Source organism: Pogoniulus pusillus, chromosome 40, assembly GCF_015220805.1.
Source record: "Pogoniulus pusillus isolate bPogPus1 chromosome 40, bPogPus1.pri, whole genome shotgun sequence".
In the NCBI taxonomy this organism is placed as follows: domain Eukaryota; kingdom Metazoa; phylum Chordata; class Aves; order Piciformes; family Lybiidae; genus Pogoniulus; species Pogoniulus pusillus.
In genome coordinates, this window is record NC_087303.1 from 1,081,811 (window position 1) to 1,100,916 (window position 19,106).

At 55.3% G+C, this 19,106-nt stretch overlaps 1 protein-coding gene across 1 annotated transcript in view; it reads left to right on the forward strand.

Moving 5' to 3' along the window:
- ZNF652 (zinc finger protein 652) overlaps nt 1-18,863 on the forward strand; it is a 31,290-nt gene extending 12,427 nt beyond the window's left edge. Inside the window, exons 2-6 of the mRNA XM_064174683.1 lie at nt 5,345-6,513; nt 11,340-11,487; nt 12,294-12,409; nt 15,370-15,514; nt 17,051-18,863. Coding sequence (XP_064030753.1) covers nt 5,605-6,513; nt 11,340-11,487; nt 12,294-12,409; nt 15,370-15,514; nt 17,051-17,574 — 1,842 coding nt within the window. The 5' untranslated portion in view covers nt 5,345-5,604 and the 3' untranslated portion in view covers nt 17,575-18,863. The remainder of the gene's footprint in view (nt 1-5,344; nt 6,514-11,339; nt 11,488-12,293; nt 12,410-15,369; nt 15,515-17,050) is intronic.
- The last annotated feature ends 243 nt before the right edge of the window (nt 18,864-19,106 follow it).

The following is a 19,106-nucleotide window of genomic DNA, read 5'->3' on the forward strand; positions in this document are numbered from 1 at the left end:
CAGCCTCAAAAGTCCCTCCCCAGCTTTTTTGGAGCCCCCTTCAGATGCTGGCAGGCCACAAGAAGGTCCCCTGGGAGCCTCTTCTGCTCCAGCCTGCACAGCCCCAACTCTTTCAGGCTGTGCTCACAGCAGAGCTGCTGCAGCCTCTCAGCATCCTCCTGGCCCTACTGAAGATGCCATCCTGCATCTTCAGACCTTCATGTAGCAACCCCAGCAAACCTCCTCCTGTAGCCCAGGCCTCTACATGGAGAATTGGACACTGTTTATTCACTCCTCAGCCTGTTTTGTTTCCCTGCCAAGGCTCCCTGCAATACTTTCAGTCCCTGCCAGCCTCGTTGTTTTCTGTGATGTGCATGGTGCTTTGCTTACTTCTACCAAGACTAATCCCTTTGAGACAGAGGTGCCCAAATATGTAGCACAGCTTTAATTTTGTCCCTCCCCCCCCAAAAAAAACCCAGACCCACAAGCCAAAGCTTATCTTCCCTGTCTGTGCTGATGAGGAAATCTGTTTCAAGTGACTTTTGAGCTCACAGTGAAAAATCAAAGAGTTAAAGATTGTTCTGGGGTTCCACACAGGAGCTGGGAGTGCTCTCACCATGATTCAGAATCACTGAGGTTGGAAAAGAGAACCTGGAGTAGAGAGCTGAGTGGTTGTCAGGTGGAAACTACCTGCTCTGGGTTTCATCTTGCTCTCAGTTTTATCACAGAGTGGTTTGAGTTGAAAGGGGCCTTAAAGATCATCCAGTTCCAGCCCCTCTGCCATGGGCAGGGACACCTCCCACTAGCCCAGGTTGCTCAGGATCTCATCCAACCTGGCCTTGAACACAGCCAGAGAAGGGACATTCATGACCTCCCTGGGGAGCCTGTGCCAGTGTCTCCCCACCCTCACTCTAGAGAATTTCGTCCTAATCTGCAGTTTCAATCTGCCCTCTTCCAGCTTCAATCCATTCCCCCTCATCCCTGGCTCCTGGAGAGGTCGGTGAAGGCTGGAAGCTGGCCAGAGTGATGCCCATCCACAGGATGCTGTCCACAAGGGTTATTTAGCCTGCAGAAGAGGAGGCTGAGGGCAGACCTTGTTGCTGTCTACAGCTACCTGAAGGGAGGCTGTAGCCAGCTGGGGTTGGGCTCTTCTCCAAGGCAAGCAGCAACAGAAGAAGGGGACCCAGGCTGAAGCTGTGGCAGGGCAGGGTCAGGCTGAATGTCAGGAGGAAGTTGTTGGCAGAGTGATTGGCACTGGAATGGGCTGCCCAGGGAGGTGGTGCAGTGCCCATGGCTGGAGGTGTTGCAGCCAAGCCTGGCTGGGGCACTGAGTGCCATGGGCTGGTTGGTTGGGCAGGGCTGGGTGCTAGGTTGGGTGAGCTCGGAGCTCTCTTCCAACCTGCTTGGTTCTGTGATCCCATAACTATACAGAGCCCTTGTGGCAGCTGCAGGACGTCATCCTGCTGACCTATCAGCCAGGATTGCTCTTCCCTTCCCTCCTTTGCAGCTGTGCTAAGCTGAGCACATTGCAGATAGCATCTCTGAGGTGGCAGACGACAGAGTGGCTCGTTAGTGGCAGTCAGTCCTTGGCTTTTGCATTTCCATGGGCAGGGGCTGGCTGGAGCACTGAGCCATAGAAATGCAGAGCGCTGGCAGGATGCGCTGAGTGCCCCTCGCTCTGCAGAGCGAGCTTGGCGCTTCGGAACACATCTTCACTGCCTTTGGGGTTTGCATATAAAGCAGCTGAGATGCACAAGAAAGGAGTGATTGTACCCCGGGATAAATAACTGCCTCTTGTGCGATGGTTCTGATTGCTCTCCTCTGATGTAACTCCCACCAGATGTGTTTGCCTTCTGAGCGGGGCTTGCTGTGGCTGGGCGCTGCTCTGTTGCACGCAGCTGTTCTTCACGCTGGGCAGCTACAGCGAAGCTTTTCTCCCTTAACCTGCTCTGAAGTACTGCAGATGTCTGGAGCAGGAGGTGATGAGGCTACTTTAGTCCAGCACTTGGTGTTTTTGCGCTGTGCTCTCATGGTGTTCCTTGCTAAAGTGCTTGCAGAAGTCATTTCAGCTGAGTTGGAGTGGGGAAGCGTGGCCGAGGGGCTGGAGCAGGTCTGCTCTCAGGCCAGGCTGAGGGTGCTGGGCTTGTTCAGCCTGGAGAAGAGACCTTTCTGGGGGGACCTTAGAGCTGCCTTTCAGTAGCTGAAGGGATCCTACAGGAAGGCTGCAGAGTGACTCTTTATGAGGCTGTCTAGATGCCGAGGGGGAATGGTTTGAAGCTGAGGCAGAGCAGGGTTAGATTGGAGCTGAGGAAGAAGTTCTTCATTGTGAGAGTGGTGAGACTCTGGCACAGGCTGCCCAGGGAGGTTGTGGCTGCCTCCTCCCTGGGGGTGTTCCAAGGCCAGGTTGGATGTGACCTTGAGCAACCGAGTCCAGTTGAGTGATCCCATGGCAGGGGTTTGGGGTAGCTGATCTCCGAGTCCCCTCCCACCCCAAAGCCATTCTGTGATTCCATGAATTCAGAGTCGTTCACCTCTGAGTTTGCACTTGAGCCGTGGTGATTCCAGGGCAGCCTTTGAGCTGGCCTCGGGGCAGGTGACTGTGCAGGCTCTCTCTGCTCTAAATGCTTCTATTTTTAGTGCAGCTAATCTGCAGAACTGTGGTTTTTTCCTTCAGAAGCAGCGAAAGCAGCTCCCGCAGACACCCTTCTGCCACCTACGCCTTCGGCTGCAGGCTGCTTGTACTTCGATCTGGGCTTGAGCCTGCAGTCCCCATAGCCTTGCAGACCTTGCTTGTGTGATCCTTGCTGGCTCAGTCTTGCACACACAGAGTCACAGAACGACAGGGGTTGGAAGGGACCTCTGGAGATCATCCAGTTCAGCACCCCCCAGCTCAGAGAGGGTTGCACAGGTGGGTTTGGAATGGGTCCAGAGATGGAGATGTCCACCACCTCTCTGGACGGCTTGGTCCAGTTCTCCACCACTGAAGTAAAGAAGTTCTTCCTCATCTTTAGAGGCAGATTCCTGTGCTCAAGCTTGTGCCTGTTACCCTTTGTCCTGTCACTGGGCACCACTGAAAACAGCCTGGTCCTGTCTCCTGCCTCCCATCCTTGGAGTATACATCAGCGTTGATGAGATCCCCTCTCAGTCTTCTCCAGGCTAAAAAGCCCCAAGTGCTGCAGCCTTTCTTCCTAAGAGAGATGCTCCAGACCCTCAGCATCTTTGTAACCCTTTGCTCTACCCTCTCCAGCAGTTCCTTTTCCTTCTTAAACTGGGAAACCCAGGAGAGGTGAGCACAAGCCAAGCTCAGGAGGTGCAGCAAGACCAAGGGCAAGGTCCTGCACCTGGGTCAGGGCAATGCCAAGCACCAATCCAGGCTGGGCAGGGCCAGGCTGGAGAGCAGCCCTGAGGAGAGGGACTTGGGGGTGCTGCTGGAGGAGAAGCTCAGCAGGAGCCAGCAGTGTGCACTTGCAGCCCAGAGAGCCAAGCAGAGCCTGGGCTGCAGCAGTGTGGCCAGCAGGGCCAGGGAGGGGATTCTGCCCCTCTGCTGTGCTCTGCTGAGACCCCACCTGGAGTCCTGCATCCAGCTCTGGAGCCCCTGGGACAAGAGGGATGTGAAGATGCTGGAGAGTGTCCAGAGCAGGGCCAGGAGGATGCTGAGAGGCTGCAGCAGCTCTGCTGTGAGCACAGCCTGAAAGAGTTGGGGCTGTGCAGGCTGGAGCAGAGGAGGCTCCCAGATGACCTTCTTGTAGCCTGCCAGGATCTGAGGGGTCTACAAAAAAGCTGGGGAGGGACTTCTGAGGCTGTCAGGGAGTGACAGGACTGGGAGGTGGTTGAGGCCACATCCTTGGAGGTGTTTAAGGCCAGTCTGGATGAGGCTGTGGGCAGCCTGCTCTCCAAACAGTGCTGTGGTGATGGTTTGAAGTCTGTAAGCAGAACTTTGCTTCAGCAGCTCTTAGTTAGGCTGTTCAGCAATGTTGTTAGAAAGCTGTGGGTCCCCTGAGGGTAGCAGGAGGTGTAGTCAGAGTGAAAGTTAAGTTCCTGACTCTGCAGAGTGAGGTGATTTTGAAGACCAAATAGCTGTGAGAGCTCCCAAATAAGCCCCTTTGTTGTTTGGTTTTATTTGAAGTGGTTTGGCAGAGCAGAGGCAAAGTGCTGGTGTGGGGTATGTGAAGAGAGTGCTGTGGCAGAGTTTCCTTCTCAAGGCAGCTTTGGGCTTTTGCCTTTTCTGGCCATCCAGCAGCTCTCTCAAAGCCTTCCTGATGAGTATGAGCCTGTGTGTGCTCAGGTGGGAAGGCCACCAGCATCCTGGCCTGGATCAGCAGTGCTGTGGCCAGCAGGAGTCAGGCAGAGATTGTCCCTCTGTACTCAGCGCTGGTGAGGCCACACCTGAGTACTGAGGTCAGTTTTGGGCCTCTTGCTCCAAGAAGGACATTGAGGTGTTGGAGGAAGTCCAGAGAAGGGCACAGAAGTTGAGGACATGTCTCCATTAATGGAATATCATTTGGAGTGGGTCCTCTTCCTGGGTGAGAATGGGATCCTCTTGTGAGGCACAGAAGGAGAATCACAGAATGGCTTAGGTTGGATGGGACCTCGGAGATGATCTACTCCAACCTCTCTGACATGGACAGGGACACTTCTCAGCTGGCCCAGGTTGCTCAAAGCCTCATCCAGTCTGGCCTTGAACACCCCCAGGCAGGAGGCAGCCAAAACCTCCCTGGGCAGCCTGTGCCAGACTCTCACCACCCTCGCATTGAAGAACAACTTCCTTAGCTCCAGTCTAACCTTGCTCTGCCTCAGCTCCCAACCATTCCCCCTTGTTCTCTCTCTAGACACCCTTGTGAAAAGTCCCTCTGCAACCTGCCTGCAGATTCCTTTCAAGAACCAGGAGAGCTGGGGGGGGACATTTCACAAGGGCTTGTAGTGATAGGACAAGAGAGGATGGCTTGAAGCTGGAAGAGGGGAGATTGAGCCTGGAGATTAGGAAGAAATTCTTTCCAGTGAGGGTGGTGAGAGCCTGGCACAGGTTGAGGGTGGTGAGAGCCTGGCACAGGTTGAGGGTGGTGAGAGCCTGGCACAGGTTTCCCAGGGAGGTTGTGGAGCACAGAAGCACCCAACGTGATCAAAGATCACGTTGGGTGCTTCTGTGCTCCACAACCTCCCTGGAGGTGTTCAGGACGAGGCTGGATGAGTCCTTGAGCAACCTGTGCTGGTGGGGGAGGTGTCCTTGCCCATGGCTGATCTTTGTGGTCCCTTCCAACCCAAAGCATTTTAGGAGCCTTTGAAGCTCAGAAGAATTCGTTGCTGCCGTTTCTGACTCTCCTGCCGCTTCTCCCATTGACTTTGTTTCCTCTTTTCTCTCTTGCAGCTAAAATGTTCACCAGTCCCTTGGCAACTTTCTCCAGAAGAAGAATTCCTACTGCTCTGCTCTTGCCATAATCCTGTGACCTACACCTCAGTGCTAACCACCAGCAGAGAGTCCTCTTTTTGTTCACTCTGTGTAGATGGAACCGGGCATCGTTCTGGAGAGTCCCTCCTGAGCTCAAGCTGCTTTGTTTGCTCTTTTGTTTTGCTTTTGGGGTTTTGTTTTCTGGGATTAAAGGTGCTCCATGAATCAGGGCCTCCCAAATGACTCAACCAGCCAATTCTTGCCAACAGTTGGTTGAAAACTGTGCCACGCATGTAGCAGGGATGGCACAAGAGGACAGTTGCCGTGGGCAAGTGCCAGCCACGTTTTATCACGGTGCCAGCCAGGAACTTGATCTGTCCACCAAAGTGTACAAGAGAGAGTCAGGAAGCCCTTACTCCGTGCTGGTGGACAGCAAAGTGAGCAAACCACATCTCCATGAGAGAGAGGAGCAGCCATATTTCAGGGAGAACAGATCAGTGGGAGAGGTCCGGGCTGTGAAAGAAGATAGAGAAAACTCTGACGACTCTGAGGAGGAAGAAGAGGAGGAAGATGAAGTGACTTACAAAAGGGAGCAGATTATAGTAGAGGTAAACCTTAACAACCAAACATTAAATGTATCAAAAGGGGAGAAGGGTGTCTCCTCCCAGTCCAAAGAGACTGCTGTTCTTAAGACCAGCAGTGAGGAAGAGGAGGGTGACAGTGGGGACGATGACACTGAAGACAGTGATGATTATGAGCAAATTGAGAGGCAGAAGAAAAAGGAGAAAAGAGTGGAAAAAGTTAGTGTTGCACAGAGGAGAACGAGGAGAGCTGCATCTGCTGCAGCAGCCACCACCTCCCCGCCACCCAGAGCTACAAGGGGTCGTAGAAAGAGTGTGGAGCCCCCCAAGCGTAAGAAGAAAGCTGCAAAGGAGCCCAAGGCACCTGTGCAGAAATCAAAGTGTGAAGAGAAGGAGACTTTAACGTGTGAGAAGTGCCCCAGGGTGTTTAACACCCGCTGGTACCTGGAGAAGCACATGAACGTCACCCACAGGCGCATGCAGATCTGCGACAAATGTGGGAAGAAATTTGTTCTAGAAAGTGAGCTCTCCCTTCACCAGCAAACTGACTGTGAAAAAAACATCCAGGTAGGTTGGCTCACCTGCTTGCCCAGATTTCCAGACCTTCTGCTGTGCCCCTGCATCCTGCCTGCCGGACACTTCAGAGGGGGAAATCCTACCCCGCAGACCAGGTTCTGGCCCGAGGTCCTGTCTCTGCCTCTCGGCGCTTTTGGTGGCTTCCAAAAGGAGTAGGGGACTGAGTCTACAGCTGCTTTAGTGGAGTTACTCCAGTAGCTTAACTGCTAGCTGGGGAACTGCAGAAGGGGTTGGGTCGGAAGGGACTTTCAGGATCATCTAGTTCCAATCCCCCCCTGCTGTGGACAGGGACCCCTCCTGCTAGATCAGCTTGCTTGAGGCCCTCTCCGACCTGGCTTTCGACACTTGGAGCCTCCACAGCTTCTCTGGGCAACCTGTTCCAGTGCCTCAGCAGCCTCCTGGGGAAGAATTTCTTCCTAATGTTCAGTTTGAGTTGAGCTTCTTCCAGTTTGAAGCCATCAGCCCCCACCTGTCCCTCCATGCCTTTGTAACAAGCAAAAAGCTGCTTTCATCTCAGGCTCCAGAGCGAGTGGCCCAAACCCAAGTGCATTTGCAGTGAAGTTCTTGGTCAGGATAAGCCTTGCTTCTTCAGGTGCTGAGCACCTGCAGCTCTCACTAACTTGAAAGTTCAGAGTGTTTCAGTGTCCTGAAAGTGTCACAGAGTATGTCCAGGGAAGCTTTCCTGGCAGAGCAGAGCGACAGCACTGTGCTGCAGTCAGAATGGTGTAAGCCAGCAGCGAGGCAAGCAGGTGAGGAAGCAGCTGGTGAGGGCAGAGGTTGAACTTGGGTTAAAATGTTAACTTCTAAAATGCTCCTGAAAGAATTCTGTCCGTGGAATTCAGAGCAGTGTCCGTGGGGAAGTGACCAGCAGGTTGAGGGAGGAGAGGATTCTGCTCCTCTGCTTGCCTCTTACAACACCCTGCCTGCAGTGTTGAGTCCAGGTCGGGAGCCCCCAACACAAGGAGGGCATCCAAGTGTAAGAGCAGGTCCAGAGGAGGCCACAAAGATGATCCAAGGGCTGAAGCACTTCTCCTGTGGGGACAGGCTGAGAGAGTTGGGGGGTTTCAGCCTGGAGAAGAGAAAGCTCCAAGGAGACCTTAGAGCAGGCTTCCAGTGTTCGAAGGGGGCTGCAGGAGAGTTGGAGGGGGGCTTGCTGCAAAGTCAGGGAGTGACAGGGTCGGGGCTGATGGCTTCAGACTGGAAGAAGCCCAATTCAGATCAGACATTAGGAAGAAATTCTTCCCCAGGAGGATGGTGAGGCACTGGAACAGGTTGCCCAGAGAAGCTGTGCAGGCTCCAAGTGTCAAAAGCCAGGCTGGATGGGGCCTTGAGCAAGCTGATCTAGCAGGAGGTGTCTGTCCATGGCAGGGTGGTTGGAACCAGATGTTCCTGAAGGTCCCTTTCAACCCATTCTATGAAGTGCATGAATTCAGTGACCAACTCTGTTCTGAGCCTGCCCTGTGCCCAGTGTAACCAGCTCAGTAGAACCTCACAGCTGCCAGAGCCATCCGTGGGCTTCCTCACCAGAAGATTTGCAGCTTTTCATTTTCTGTTGCAATTAGAACCATTGGAGAGTGGAAGTCGTGGAAAAGAGTTTCAGAAGTGTCTGATCCAGCTGTGGTTTGCCCTTTGCTCATAGGCATCTGTGCTCTCCTGCAAGTGGGAGCACTCTTGGTTTAGCTGCCCTCTGGAGCATGCTCTTCTTTTGGACCTTATTAAACCAGCCACAGTGTTGCCACCTCCTTCTGAAACCATCCAGCACCAAAGCAGCTTGAGTTCCATGTATTTATTTCTTTGTTTTCCTGCAGCTTGGAATGCTGAGAGGGTTTGTTTGTAGGACAAGCAGTTGGGCTCTGGTTTTCAATCTGTCCAGTGGGGCTTTTTTCAGCAGCAAGATTTAAGTTTGTGTTTGTTTGTTTGCTAGCTAAACTGAACTGGGGTTGAATTCCCACTGTGTGGGAGACAGAGGCAATACTTCTTGTGATTTCTTTGTGCTCCCAGGCTCCAGTGTAGCTCTCTGTAATGCTCTGCTCTTTTTGCTTGTGTTTCAGCTCACAGGAGGAAGACTGAAGGAAAGGAGTGAATAGAATGAGGCTTGAGTGTAGTTAGGGAGATACAGAAACGTTTCACTACTGCCTTACAGGTGTGGGGCTCAGGGCTTGAGGTGGAGTGTGGGGCTCAGGGCTTGAGGTGTAGGGATAAGGGCTTGAGGTGGGGTGTGGGGCTCAGGGGTTGAGGTGTAGGGCTCAGGGGTTCAGGTGTGTGGCTCAGGGCTTCCCAAGTTTGCTGTCAGACAGGTCAGTTAAGGAAGGTTTTGCCATCCAGGTGGTTCATCCACAGCATGGAATGTTAAAGGGGCTTAGGTTGGAGGGCACCTCAGAGATCATCTATTTCAACCTCCCTGCCATGGGCAGGGACAACTCTCAGCTAGGTGTAGCTGCTCAAGGCTTTATCCAACCTGGCCTTGATCATCCCCAGGCAGAAGACATTCACAGCCTCCCTGGGCAGCCTGTGCCAGACTCTCACCACCACTACTGAAGAACTTCTTCCTCAGCTCCACTCTCAGCCTGCTCTCCCTCAGCTTCATTCCCCCTTGGCCTGGCTCTAGACCCCCTCAGCACAAGTCCCTCTGCAGCCTTCCTGCAGGATCCCTGCAGGCACTGGCAGCAGCTCTGAGCTCCCCCTGGAGCCTTCTCCTCTGCAGGCTGCACCCCCCCACCTCCCCCAGCCTGTGCTCACAGCAGAACTGCTCCAGCCCTTGGATCATCTTTGTGGCCTCCTCTGGCCTCACTCCAGCAGCTCTGTGTCCTCCTTCTGCTGGGGACAGCAGCACTGGAGGCAGGACTGGAGGTGAGGTCTCAGGAGAGCAAAGTTGAAGGGGCAGAATGCCCTCTCTTGACCATGCTCCTCCTGAGGGTTGCCCTTCCTCTGACCAAAAGAGATGGGGAAAGAAGAAGTCACAGAAATTGTGGTTTGTATCCTGGCCCACAAAAATCAGATCCAGCAACTCTCCCAAGGATTTCTAGCTCCAGAAGCACTGTTTCAGTCCTCTCCAGCTTCTGAGCAGGCCCTCACCATTACTTTTGCCTCTCCTGACCTTTGGGATATGTTTCACAGCTGCCTGCCCCCTTGGTTTTGTGACACTTGGCCAAGGGAGTTAAGAGGCTGTGAAAGCTTTGCACAGAAGCAGGCTTTAAGAGGAGAAAACTGAATTGTCATGATCTACCTGGTACTGATAACCACAGCTGGCTCCTCTCTGCCTTTTTCACCTCAGTGCTGGAACATATTTGGTTTTCATCCATTTCTTGCTTCCACCCTTTCCAAATGAGCACCTTGACAGAGCTGCTGCTGTCACCTTGGGCTCTGCATAGCAGTTCTCAATTCTCAGCATTAGTCCTCAATTACCTGCTGCTGACCTGCAACTAAACTGTACACTGATCACCTCAGGAGCTCTCCTGACCTTAAGCCAAAGGATTTTTGGTCATCTCTTAGCACTCCTTTTACTCTCCAGGTTGCTTGGTTTTTCCCTCCCTTCAGGGTTACAGTTTGTTCCTCAGATGCCTCCAAGGAGGCAGAGCCTGTCCTCGGAGCCTGCACACTGAGAGGCTCACCAGAATTCCCAAGCCTGCAGAGGGTCAGGCAGCCTGGAAGCAGCTGGACTTGGTTCTTCTCTGCACAAACAACTCCTGCTGGCAGAAGGCGTGGAGCTGGGAGGCTCTGCAGTGAACAGCTCACAGCCCTCCTTGCGCCGAGGGAAGGAAAGTAATTGATGGGCTGAAAAGTAGGAAGATGCCTCCAGACATCCCAACAGCTCACCAAAGACCAAGCCACAGTTCCTTCCTCTTCACTTCAGAGGTGACCATGACTTGGTGCCTTTGTGATGTGTCTGCTCTCAAGCTTTCCAGCTCAGATTCTTCTGGAACCTTGGGAATTGTACAAGGACTTTAAAATCAAAACTTCAGCAGGAACTACAAGACTTGGGGTGGGGGGAAGGGAAGAAAAGATGCTGCCAAGCTGTGGGTCCTGCTCAGCACTGACTTGCTGCATGCTGTTGTGGGAGGAGATGAAAAGGTTGGGTCCATGCTGTCATTTTAGACCTGCTGTGCTGCTGAGGCATATAAATGAAGAGGCAGAACCTGAAAGATGAAGGTGACAGATCACTGGCTGAGCTGTGAACCAGACCCTCCTCAGGAGCAAGAGCTGCAAGGTGGAAGCTGCCTGCTGTACACAGCTGGAAGGACAAGAGAGCTTTGCTCAGAGCTGGAGTTGGAGAGTCACAGCACTTGTGGCAGAGCAGCTTGGTGGTGTTGGCCTCCTCTGCCTCTGCTGGCTTCTTCCCACCAGCAGCAGCATCAGTGCCTGTGATGGAGCTGTGGAAGGATTTGGGTTGGAAGAGACCTCTAAAGGTCATCCAGTCCAACCACCCTGCAGTCAGCAGGGACACCTAGGGAGGGGGCATCTCCCACCTCTCTGGGCACCCTGGGCCAGGTTCTCCCATGTTGGCTCCCTGAGGGCTGCATCCAGCTGTGGGTGCTGCTGTGTGTTGGCAGTGAGGCAGTGCAGTGGCTGTGGTGCTCTTCAGGTGGCACCAAGCTCCTCCACACCCTCTCTAACCCTGCTTGGTTTGCCTTTCCTGAGTGCCACTGTTTGCCAGGAGCTATGAGCTGGGTCCAGTCAGAAGTAGCCTACAGGTGTTTGACTCGTGTGGGGGCTTCTTCCTCTCCCCTGAGAGGAAGCCACATGCTTGAGCTCCCCAGATGCCCCTCCCTGAAGCTTTGCTCATGTGCACTTCCTTCTGTCTCTGCCTTTCCCCTCAGTGTGTTTCCTGTAACAAATCCTTCAAGAAGCTCTGGTCCCTCCATGAACATATCAAAATCATCCACGGATATGCAGAGAAGAAGTTCTCCTGTGAGATCTGTGAGAAGAAGTTCTACACCATGGCCCACGTGCGGAAACACATGGTTGGTGAGTAGGTGGTGCCCACTGGTGCCCTCCCCAGCCCTCCACGCAGTGTGGCTGGGCTCAGGAAGGAGAAACTCAGGCAAAATTGGCTTGGGTTCAGCTTTAGCCTCAGTGAAGTGTCCCCAGCACTGGGGACAGAGGAAGATGTCTCAGGCAGGGGGGCTAATATCTAGGGAGGAGGCTAATATCTGTGTGGGGGGGAGGCTAGTATCTAGGGGGTAGTGTCTGTGTGGAGGGGGCTAATATCTATGTGGGGGGGGGGATAATATCTGGGGGGGGAGTGGTGTCTATGTGGAGGGGGCTGATATCTGGGGGGGGATAATATCCAGGGGGGTAGTGTCTGTGTGGAGGGGGCTAATATCTCTGTGTGTGTGGAGGCTAATACCTGTGTGGGGGGGATATCTGAGTGGGGGTTAGTGTCTATTTGGAGGGGGCTGATATCTGGGGGCGGCTAATATCCAGGGGGGTAGTGTCTATGTGGAGGGGGCTAATATCTGTATGTGGGGATAATATCTGGGGGGTAGTGTCTGTGTGGAGGAGGCTAATATCTGTGTTGGGGGGGGATAATATCTGGAGGGGTGATGTGTGGGGGAAGGTAGTATCTGGAGGGGGGCTGATGTCAATGTGTGGGTGGGCTAATATCTGTTGGGGAGCTAATATCTGGAGGGGACAGCTAAGATCTGGGGGGGCTAACAGCTGTGTGCACAGTTGTTAGGCACAGTAACCATTCTCCTGCTCAGCTGGAGGGGAAGAGTGGGTGGGGGCCTGGTGTTGTGGGACGCTGAGGCTCCCTCCCTGCTGTCTTGCAGCACACACAAAGGATATGCCATTTACATGTGAAACCTGTGGAAAGTCCTTCAAACGAAGCATGTCCCTCAAAGTCCATTCCCTGCAGCACTCTGGAGAGAAGCCCTTCAGGTGCGAGGTGAGGCAGCAAAACCCTTCACGTCCTTAGACACTGTTCCAGCTTCTGCTGCTGTGCCTGGCTCAGGAGAGAGCTCAGGTGGAAGCTGACTGGCTGAGGAGGTTCTGCACGGTGAGAGTGGTGGAATGCCACAAGCCCGAGGATGTGGTTGAGGCCCTGAGGTCAGACTTGATGTGGCCCTGGGCAGCCTGATGGACTTGGAGGTAGTCTGGAGGGTTTGGCTAAGATAATCTTTGGGGGTTCCTTCCAGCCCTATGCAGTCTGTGAAGCTGTGACATAAACCTTTGGGGAGAGGCTTCTCCGTGTGGAGAGCACAGCAGGAGTGCCTCTAACAGCTGCTCAGCCTGAGCTGGGTTTGGTTTGCTTTTGCTGCTGGCTGTTGTGTTCTCCAGCACTGCACTTGGGGAGAGTGCCTCCTGCCCCTGGGGAGGAGCAACAGAATCACAGAACATAGCTGGTGGGAAGAGACCTCAAAGATCCTCCAGTCCAGCCCTTGGCCAGCACTGAAGGGACAACAGTAAACCACCTCCCTACGTGTTCAGGGCCACACACAGCAGTAACAGGCACGGGGGGGGTGACCTGCTGGGAAGCAGCTCTGCAGAGAAGGACCTGGGAGTGCTGGTGGACAGCAGATTAAGCAGCACCAGCAAGGTGCTCCTGTGGCCAAGAAAGGCAGTGGTCCCCTGGGGGGTGTGGAGAAGAATGAGACTGACAGGTCCAGGGAGGTTCTCCTCCAACTGCACACTGCCCTAATGAGGGCACAGCTGGAGTCTGGGTCCAGTGCTGGGCTCCCCAGTTCAAGAGAGACAGGGAACTACTGGAGAGAGTCCAGTAGAGGCTCCAAATGTGCTGAGGTGCCTGAAGTGTAGCCCATAGGTCAAGGGGGGTTCTCCTCCACCTCTGCCCTGGCCTAGTGAGGCCATATCTGGAGTTCTGGGTCCCCAGATCAAGACAGAAAGGGAAGAGTCCAGTAGAGGCTACAGAGACGCTGAGGGGCCTGGAGCAGCTCTGTGAGAAGCAAAGGCTGAGCCCTGGGGCTGAGAGCCTGCAGAAGAGCAGCCCCAGAGGGCAGCTGAGCAATGCTCAGCAAGAGCTAAAGGCTGGGGGCAAGAGGCTGGGGCCAGACTCTGCTCGGTGGTGCCCAGAGACAGGGCAAGGGCAATGGGCACAAGCTGGAACCCAGGAGGTTCTACCTGAACAGGAGGAGAAACCTGTTTGGTGTGAGAGTGCAGAGCCCTGGGGCAGGCTGCCCAGAGAGGCTGTGGAGTCTCCTCCTCCGGAGAGCTTCCAACCTCCCCTGGGCATTGTGCTGCTGGGCAAGCTGCTGTGGGTACCCTGCTGGAGCAGGGGCTTGGACTGGCAGCTCTCCAGAGGTGCTCACCACGCTGGGATGCTGTAGTGAGCACTCCCTGCAGCAGGATTTGAGTCCTTGTTTTCCCTCAGCCTTCACAGCACAGCCCAGTGCTGTTAACTCTCCCTCCCTGCCTGGTCCCTCGGGACAGACCAGAAGTGCTGACTCTGGAAACACAACCCTTGTGCCCTTGTGCCAGTCAGAGCCTTCTGCAGGTCTGAATGCCCTGAGTTTGCATTTCTTGAACCAAGTGAGTGTGTGCTGGGATGGGGGCAAGCCCCCACCGGTGCCTTCACGTGGGTTTGGGATTCCAGTTCCCTGCCTGCCCTGGGGAAGGGGCTGTGGTGGACAGACCTGCCCAGGCAGGTGTCTGGGGCAGCGGCTGGGAATGCTCCTGTCTGACACATGGTGGAGGCAGAGGGAGTGCAGAGCCATTCCTGCTGCCAGGGCAGGTCCGGGGGATCCCTCTGTCCAAAAAGGGGGGCACAACTCCAGGCAGATTCTTGGTAGGCACAGCAGTAGTGGAGCCCTGCAGGAAGACTCCCAGGGAAAGAAAGGACCTGGCAGTTAGGAGGAGCTGGAAGGAGGCTGTGGGGCGCTGGGAGCGGAGCCTGCGCTGCTGCTTTGCTGGGTGAGCAGAGTCCTCTAGCGGAGAGGTGCTGCAGAGGCCTCTGGCAGAGCTCCAAACCCTACTGGCCAAGAAGGCCACCAGCATCCTGGCCTGGATCAGCAGCGCTGTGGCCAGCAGGAGTCGGGCAGTGATCATCCCTCTGTACTCAGCGCTGGTGAGGCCACACCTCGAGTACTGAGGTCAGTTTGGGGCCTCTTGCTCCAAGAAGGACATTGAGGTGTTGGAGGAAGTCCAGGGAAGGGTCTGGAGAACAGGGCTGGGGAGGAGCAGCTGAGGGAGCTGGGGGTGTGCAGCCTGGAGAAATGGAAAGTGAGGGGAGGCCTCCTGGGGCTCCCTGAAGGAGGCTGGGGCCAGGTGGGGTTGGGCTCTTCAGAGAACAGGTGACAGGAGGAGAGGAAATGGCCTCAGGCTGCACCAGGGCAGGTTTGGGTTGAACATTAGATAAAATCAGCTCTTTTGGGGAAGAAATTGTTCCTCCTGTCCAGCCTAATGCACCTTTAATTGCAAGTCCAGCCATCAAGCCAACACCAGCAGGGCCATCCAGCCATGTCCCCAGGTGTCACCTCCCCTCCAGGCGTGGGGACTCCACCACCTCCCTGGGCAGCCTGTGCCAGTGCCTGCCCACTCTGGCAGGACAGAAATTGTGGCCAACCTAAACGGCCTCAAGTTGCACCAGGGGAGGTTTGGGTTAAACTTGAGCAGCAGTTTCTTCCCCTCCAGTGTTTCTGTAGCCTGCCCCCAGGCTGCCCAGCTCAGTGGTGGAGTCTCCTCCTGGGGCTGTTCTCCTGTGCTGCTGAGGGCCATGGTTTGGTGGCCTCCTGGCAGGGGATGGGTTAACAGCTGGACTGGGTTGTCTGAAAGGTCTTTCCCAAGCCAAACAAGAGCTCTGTGGCTCTGCAGCCCCTGTGAGTGCTGTGCCATGCCTGCCCTGCTGCCTCTGTGTGGCCCTGGGCCTCAGGAGCTGCTCCTCTCTTGCAGAACTGCGACGAGAGGTTCCAGTACAAGTACCAGCTGCGCTCCCACATGAGCATCCACATCGGGCACAAGCAGTTCATGTGCCAGTGGTGTGGCAAGGACTTCAACATGAAGCAGTACTTTGATGAGCACATGAAGACACACACTGGTAAGGACTTCCCCAAAGGCCCAGGTGCCTCCAGGACCCTTCTCCTGTGCTTCCAGCTGCATTCCCAACTGAGCCAGCCTAGAAAATCAGCCAGGAAAGGTTGATGTGTTCCCTTCCCACTCAGTCTGCCTGGCTGTGGTCCTGTGATTGCCTGGGTGGGTGCAGATGAGAGGTTGGCTTCCTTCCTCCTTGTTCTGGGGGGAAGGAACTTCTTGCTCCACAGCCTTCTGAAGCAGTGTCTCATGCATCAGATAGGTGAGAGAGGATTTCATAATGGCTCGAGAAGGGAAGGTTTGGGCTGGAGATTGGGAAGAAACTCTTTACAGTGAGGGTGGTGAGACACTGAACAGGACACTGGTGAGGGCACACCTTGAGTACTGTGCTCACTTTGGGGCCTCTCACTCCAAGAAGGACATGCCAAGGCTGCAGTGGGTGCAGAGCAAAGCAGCCAAGCTGGGGAAGGGGCTGGTGAGGAGCAGCTGAGGGAGCTGGGAGCATTCAGCCTGGAGAAGAGAAGGCTGAGGGGAGACCTCATTGCTCACTACAGCTGGCCTGAAACTGTGCCAGGGCAGATTTTAGGCTGGATATTGGTCAGGCATTGGAACAGTCTGCTCAGGAAGGTCCTGGATGCCACCAGGGCTTGGAGTGACCAGACATGGCTCAGTGGCTTTGAGCTGGAAAAGGGGAGACTGAGGCTGGAGATTAGGAAGAAATTCTTGACAGTAGGAGGGTGGTGAGACACTGGCACAGGTTGCCCTGGGAGGGCTGTGGATGCCCCTTCCCTCTGGAGGTGTTCAGGGCCAGCTTGGATGAGGCCTTGAGCGACCTGGGCTGGTGGGAGGTGTCCCTGCCTATGGCACAGGCTGCACCTAGACGCTGGCTCAGAGCCTTTCCAACCCGAACCATCCTGTGGCTGGGGGGGGGGGGGGGGGGAAGCTGTTTCTTTATCTGCTGAGGGCAGCAGACCTGGGATGCTTTTGTAGGCTGGAGCTTGCTTGCAGCCTGCTGCTGGAGAGGGGGAGCCTGGAGAGGGGGAGCTTGCAGGGGGCTGCTGCTGGAGGGAGGGAGCTTGCAGGGGGCTGCTGCTGGAGGGAGGGAGCTTGCAGGGGGCTGCTGCTGGAGGGAGGGAGCTTGCAGGGGGCTGCTGGAGGGAGGGAGCTTGCAGGGGGCTGCTGCTGGAGGGAGGGAGCTTGCAGGGGGCTGCTGCTGGAGGGAGGGAGCTTGCAGGGGGCTGCTGCTGGAGGGAGGGAGCTTGCAGGGGGCTGCTGCTGGAGGGAGGGAGCTTGCAGGGGGCTGCTGCTGGAGGGAGGGAGCTTGCAGGGCTGCCGCTGGAGGGAGGGAGCTTGCAGGGGGCTGCTGCTGGAGGGAAGGGAGCTTGCAGGGGGCTGCTGCTGGAGGAAGGGAGCTTGCAGGGGGCTGCTAGAGGGAGGGAGGGAGCTTGCAGGGCTGCCGCTGGAGGGAGGGAGCTTGCAGGGCTGCTGGAGCGAGCAGCAGCAGCTGGTGTGTGTCCCTGATGGCTGTGCCTGTGCCCGGCAGGAGAGAAGCCTTTTATCTGTGAAATCTGCGGGAAGAGCTTCACCAGCAGGCCCAACATGAAGAGGCACCGCAGGACTCACACGGGGGAGAAGCCCTACCCCTGCGACGTCTGCGGGCAGCGCTTCCGCTTCTCCAACATGCTGAAGGCTCACAAGGAGAAGTGTTTCCGAGTCACCAGCCCTGTGGCCGCCGCCGCCGCCCAGATCTCCCTGCCCGCCCCTTCCCCTGCCACCGCCATGCCCACCGTGGGCAGCGCCCCCGCCCCGGCTCCGCCGCTCAACCTCAACCCCGTGGGCACGCTGCCTCCTCGGCCCATCCCCCACCCTTACTCACACCTTCACCTCCATCCTCCTCCTCCCCCTCCTCCTCCTCACCATCCGCATCACCTCCCGGTCCCTCCGGTCCCTCACTTACCTCCTCCTCCAGCTCTTTTTAAGAGTGAGCCTTTAAATCACAGAGGTCAGAGCGAGGACAGCTTCCTGCGGCACCTGGCAGACAAGAACAGTTCGGCACAGCACCACTAACAGCTCTGCTTCCTGCCAGCTACCCCCCCGAGTTCACCCACCTGGAAAGCATCCCTCCCCTTGGAATCACAGAGGGCTTAGTCGATGGAGGAGCTCTGCTTCCTGCCAGCTACCCCCTCCCGTTTTTATCCACCTGGAAAGCATCCCCTGGAGTCACAGAGGAGTTAGCTGATGGAGGAGCTCTGCTTCCTGCCAGCTACCCTCCCGTTTTTATCCACCTGGAAAGCATCCCTCTCCTGGAATCCCAGAGGAGTCAGCTGATGGAGGAGCTCTGCTTCCTGCCAGCTACCCTCCCGTTTTTATCCACCTGGAAAGCATCCCTCTCCTGGAATCCCAGAGGACTCAGCTGATGGAGGAGCTTTGCTTCCTGCCAGCTACCCTCTCCCATTTTTATCCACATGGAAAACATCCCCTGGAGTCACAGAGGAGTTAGCTGATGGAGGAGCTCTGCTTCCTGCCAGCTACCCTCTCCCATTTTTATCCACATGGAAAACATCCCCCAGGAATCCCAGAGGAGTTAGCTGATGGAGGAGCTCTGCTTCCTGCCAGCTACCCTCTCCCATTTTTATCCACATGGAAAACATCCCCCAGGAATCCCAGAGGACTCAGCTGATGGAGGAGCTCTGCCTCCTGCCAGCTACCCTCCCGTTTTTATCCACCTGGAAACCACCCCCAGGAGTCACAGAGGAGTTAGCTGATGAGGATCCTTGTTTCCTGCCAGCTACCCTCTCCCATTTTTATCCACCTGGAAACCACCCCCTGGAGTCACAGAGGAGTCAGCTGATGAGGACCTTTCTCCCCCCTCCACCCCTAAGCTCTCTACCAGCAGATGATTCCTAATTCTGTTGTTTTGTTCTGGTTTTTTTCTGTCCCCCCCTCCCCTCAATCAATCAAATCCTCTTTGGCTCAAACCTGGGAACCAAGAGGGGGAAGAAAAAAGAAAGCCCCAGGAAAAGGCCCCCCCCAGCCCAGACTTCACTTTCTGCCTGCCCTCCCCTGCCCTTCTCTGAGCTCAGCTCCTGGGTGGAAGTTTCTCATCTCCTGTCAGCAGCTGAGGGATTTTGCTTGCTTTTATCTCCTGACCTTCTCCTCAAAGAGGAGCCAGGGTTGAGGGGGGGGGTGTGGGGAGAGAAGAGGGGGGAAAGAGGAAGGGAAAAGGGGGTCGGGGGGGGGTGGGGGGGCAGGGTTTTGGGGTTGTTTTTTTTCGGTTGTTGTTGGTTTATTTTCTTTTTATTTTCCTTTGTACTAATCAGGCTGTGAGATCTAATTAATACAGAGCATTAATTGTAGCCCTCTGCTACCAGAGTGGATTCTTTCCAGCTGCTTATTATTCTGGGGGGGGGGGGCAAGGGAGGAGATGATTTGGCTGTGGAGTTTTGAGCCCCCCCCAAAAAATCTCCTTCTGGTTTCTGGAGGGGTTTTGGGGTTTGGGGGTGGTTTTGTTTGCTTGATTCAGGCTCTGGTTTGGTTTCTTTGTTGGGGGTTTGGTTTCAGGTTCTCCTGCTCTTTTTTTTTTTTGGGGGGGGGGGTTT